Here is a 4349-nt window from a genome sequence, read left to right on the forward strand (position 1 = left end):
GTGAAAATTTGCCACCGTAACTGCTACTGCTTTCTCAGAATTCTCATTCTGTTCTTTGAATCCTCACACAACAAACCTTCCACATACTTGAGCCAATGACAAGTATTCAAGCACCTACTATGTGCTACGTACTGTGAAGATAAAAAAATAAAAGTGAAATTTGTCCCTTGCTCCCAACAAGATTATATTATATATAGAGAGAGGATAGATACTTATACTGTGAGCTTCTTGAAAGCAAGGATTGTCTTTTGTCTTTCTTTCTATTCCGTGTTTCACATAGTAGACACAACAAATGTTTATTGATTATGAATGTGTATATAGATAGTATAAATACAAAATAAATACATGGGAGCCTGGGGAGGGAGGATGCTAGAAGTTGGAGTGCATCAGACTGACAAGGAATTATCTGGGTTGGGTACATCTATTGAGTGGTATGAATACTAGAGCTCATTAGTTAGCCCTTGAAAGAAAGGTGGACATATTCTGCTACTCCCCACTCCCCTACCCCCCAATCTGGATTGAAGAAATTCTTTGGGAGACTCTACAATAATTGTCTGACAGCTATAGGGTGGGAATGTAGAGAATTAAGGAATCTGCTTCAGTCATAGTGAGGATGAAGATGGGCAGGAAATCCTGAGGCAGAAGGCCTCATACATTATCAATTAGATCTAGAGAAAGCTTCTGCAAAGGGAAGCAAGTGAAGGGTTAATGGATTATGGTTTAGCTTTTACCTTTCAGGTGGTCATCACTTTAGGTAATATAAAAATCTACTTTACAAGTCATACATAATAGCAGTCAAGGAAGAATAAAAACTCCTTTTTTTAAAAGCTTCTCTTTCCCCTTCCATTGGAAAAAAAAAAGAAAGAAAAAAGTACTTCTCTTGATGGTCAGTCTTCCACTCCATTATTCCATGGAATCAGATATTTATGACTGAAATCTGTTTGAACTGCAGTTCCTAACATATTTTTGCCCTTCCAATTCTAGGCTCAGCTCCCATCTATTTTATAATGGAAGGTCCATTATTCTGGTCCTTATCAATCAAGCCTTTCTTGATTCATCAAGCTCAAGCTCAAGATTCTTAAGATCTCTTAAGATCACACTAGCTCTTGTGATCACTGAGCTTCTTTCTAAGGAGCCCTTGGCTTACTGCCCTAGGAAATTGTGTGAATGGCTATCTTCAGTGTTTAGATTTTTTTAAAAGAAAACTTCCAAGTCTATTTTTTTGTCTTATTCAGTCATGATTTTTCCCCCTAAACAGTAGTCCAGGCTTCTTCTCTTGGTCTTTCTAAAAAATAAAGTTAAGTACAGGGCTTGATGGCATCCAAAAGATATGAACTGATTTCAATCTAATTGAACATTTAATGGGAATAAGGAATAGGATCAGAACCTATGATTTTACTGTTAGGGAACTCCTTTCCCCCATGAAGGCCAGCACCTTCCCTGCACAGTGTTATCCTAGGGGAATGAGAGGTTAAAGGACTTGACACAGCCCCACTTTAGAGATGGAGATGACCTCTAGGAGACGATATCTTTCCCGGTTTTAAGGCCAATTCTCCACCATGCCACAACTTTCCAAATGGGATGGTGCAGATGAGATAGAGATGGAGATCGAACTGCTTATATGCATGTGTTGGTACACTTGTAAAATCATGTTCTAGTGAATGCATTTGGAGGACTGTGGGCAAATAAGTCTCCAAATGACATGAAGTTGGACATGTATGTTGAAGTTTTTGCATAAATGTGAGCATCATTGTATCGCATACCTAAACATAACAGGGCAGATGTGATGGTGTGGGGGGAGGAGGAAGAGAAACAATATTAGTCCAGGGTATTAATTTAAAACTCACTGTCCGCTGAGCAAGAAGGCACATGGAAAGTACCAACTTGCAGTAAGAGGAATTAGGGTTGAGTGCTGTCTGTATGACCTTGGATAAGCCATTTAACATACAATTCTCAGAGTCCTATAAAATGAAGGGATTGGGCTAGATCATTTCCCAATTCTTTTCCAACTTCATATCTGTGAACCTGTGATCAAACTCTTAATCTGGTGCCATTTCCCCAAAGCGAGTCCAGGGAAGGAAGACGCCTGGCCAAAGAGGGAAACACAAGCTTTTAGAGCCAACAAATCACATGTAGCCATCACACTTTATTTCCACTGTGATCAGTGGTCAGTTGTTCCATAGGGAAGGGATCTTGGTTGTTTTTTTCATGTCCTAGGACAGGCAAACCCAGAAGGAAGGGCAAGGAGACAGAAGGGGAACAACACAATTAAGATGCCTGGGACCTTTTGAGCCTACGGACAGCAGCACTGGTGTCCCCTTCAGTGGCAATCAATGCCTGAAGGTTGGCATTGTGGTTCCGGAAGCCCATGGCTCTCAGACGTTCCATCTGTGGACGGAAGCGGACTTCAGGAGGCTGCATCTGCTGGGAGTAGCCTCCAGCGAGAGCCTGAAGACGCTGCAGGATGGCAAGTGGCTGGTAGCGTGTATCAGTCTTCCCTCTGCCCTGAGGGCCAGATGCCTCCTTGCTCTGGGCCCCTGCTGCAGTGGCCTCGGGGAAGCCACTCCTCCCCAAGCCCCACAGGTACGGGGTGAGCCATGGCAGCAGGGCTGGAGCTTCTGTGGACAGCATCTGGAGACCTTGCTCAATCTGCAGCAGTGCCTGGGATGCTTTGGGGTTTGCCAGGGCCAGCAGCAGGTCTGACAGCTGCATCTGCTGCAGAATCGTGGGTAGCTGTTGCCGCATCTGTTCATAGAGCTGAGGCGACCCCATGAAAAGCATCATCTGTGCTGCCAGATGTGGGTTCTGTACCAGAAGCTGTAGCATGCTGCCTGTAAATCGAGTCCCAGAGCTCAGGTCTTCTAGAAGCTGGGGGTCATCTGCCATGTGGGGGAAGTTCCTGTCTGTCTTATGGTCAAGAGACTCTGTGGTCAGGGGAGGGATGCCCTGGGTGCTAGAGGTACGTGCCCGGCTTGAGCCCTTGGAAGTGGCAGCTGGGGCATTGGCCATGGCAGCAGCAACAGGAGTGGGGCCACTGAGGGGATGGCCAGGGGGTGGATTGTGTAGGACACGGGGCACGGGTTTGGAATCCTGCTTCTCCTGGCTTTGAGTATGGGAGGTGCCTCCCAGGGATGAAGCCCCATGCATAAACTCTGTGAAAAGATTCTCCCGCAAAGGATCCTGAATACCACCAAACAAGGAATCGGGGAGCTCTGCATAGTTCCGCCCCAGGGCATTGTCCCCTCCAGGGTTTGTCTCATTACCCCAGAAGCCTTCTGGGGGCCTTGGCATATCTGGTCTCTGAATCATCTCCTGCATCATGGCTGGATTCCGAGCCAGGTCCAGGGTGTGCCGCAGAATCTCTGAGTTGTCCAGGATGTGGCCCACCTCAGGATTCTGTTTCATCAGCTGCTGCACCTCAGGGTGGTCCATGATCAACTGCCTCATCAGCTCGGTGTTGGAGAGGAGCTGTTGGATGACAGGACTCTCAAGCATCTGAGCCATTCTCTCTGCAGTACGCGGCTGTGGAATCTGACTCTGGGCTTTGGCCTTCTCAGGCTCACTAGCTGGTATGGGGGTCGGCACTGTGTTACGGATCGGGATGATGGGCTGTCGCCCCCCATTACCCACTACTTTTCCTATTCCCTCTCGAGGGCCCAAGTCCATGAGAAGTGGCCCGTGGGGCCCGGAGGGCTGGGGTGGGGGCCCGTTCTTGGACTTGATGACTAGATGGACCGTATAGCCATCCAAGATACCCCTCTGATACAGAGTGTCCTGATCTTTCAGGATACGGCCCACAAAAACCAGCACTAGCTGATCGACATTGCATTTGAATTGGGTTGAAATGGCCTCTTTGAATTGACTCACGGTAGTATCGTCGGACACCACAAATTCCTCCTGGGCATTAGGCGTCTTCACCAATACCCTGATGATGCTTGGGGAGACATCCTTGCCTGGGGGCTGCCGTGAAGTCTGCCCATTCTGGGCCATCTGCACTGGTACTGGAACTTGGGACTTGGAGGTGGTATGGGGCATGGGGCCTGGTGGACAGGAAGGCAAGGGTGAAGGGGGTGGGGGTGGGTGAGCTTCGCCACTGTTCCCCGTCTCAGATGATTATTACTCAGGCTGCTAGGTCTGGGTAGCGTTGTGTCCCCTGAGTAAGAGGGACGGGGTGTGGGCTGGGTGTTGATGGAATATTCTGCCACCCACCCCAGCTCTCCAGATGTGGCCTGGTCTGGCTACTGGCTCATCCTTAGTGCAAAGTGAGTCTGCCTTGCCCCCCCCATCCCTGTCCCTGCCCTGCCCTGCCCCACAGGGCAGAGGCTCCCCATCGAAGGGGTATTGTGAAA

The 4349-nt window shown here is 48.1% G+C and overlaps 1 protein-coding gene across 3 annotated transcripts; it reads right to left on the reverse strand.

The window, feature by feature from the left end:
• Positions 1-2126: 2126 nt before the first annotated feature.
• On the reverse strand, positions 2127-4311 carry LOC100022742 (ubiquilin-like protein). 3 transcript variants are annotated; one of them, XM_016422049.2, is made up of 2 exons: positions 3264-4311; positions 2127-2879 (listed from the first exon to the last, which is right to left on the reverse strand). In XM_016422049.2, the coding sequence occupies exons 1-2, from the start codon at positions 4033-4035 to the stop codon at positions 2269-2271; spliced, it is 1383 nt and encodes a 460-aa protein (XP_016277535.1). In that variant the 5' UTR covers positions 4036-4311; the 3' UTR covers positions 2127-2268. The 3 variants fall into 3 exon arrangements, with proteins under 3 accessions (XP_016277535.1, XP_056651060.1, XP_056651058.1); XM_056795082.1 differs by having other exon boundaries at positions 2127-3468; positions 3868-4310; XM_056795080.1 differs by having other exon boundaries at positions 2127-4310.
• Between the last annotated feature and the right edge of the window lie 38 nt (positions 4312-4349).

This window comes from Monodelphis domestica, chromosome 4 (genome assembly GCF_027887165.1).
Source record: "Monodelphis domestica isolate mMonDom1 chromosome 4, mMonDom1.pri, whole genome shotgun sequence".
NCBI classification, from domain to species: Eukaryota; Metazoa; Chordata; class Mammalia; order Didelphimorphia; family Didelphidae; genus Monodelphis; species Monodelphis domestica.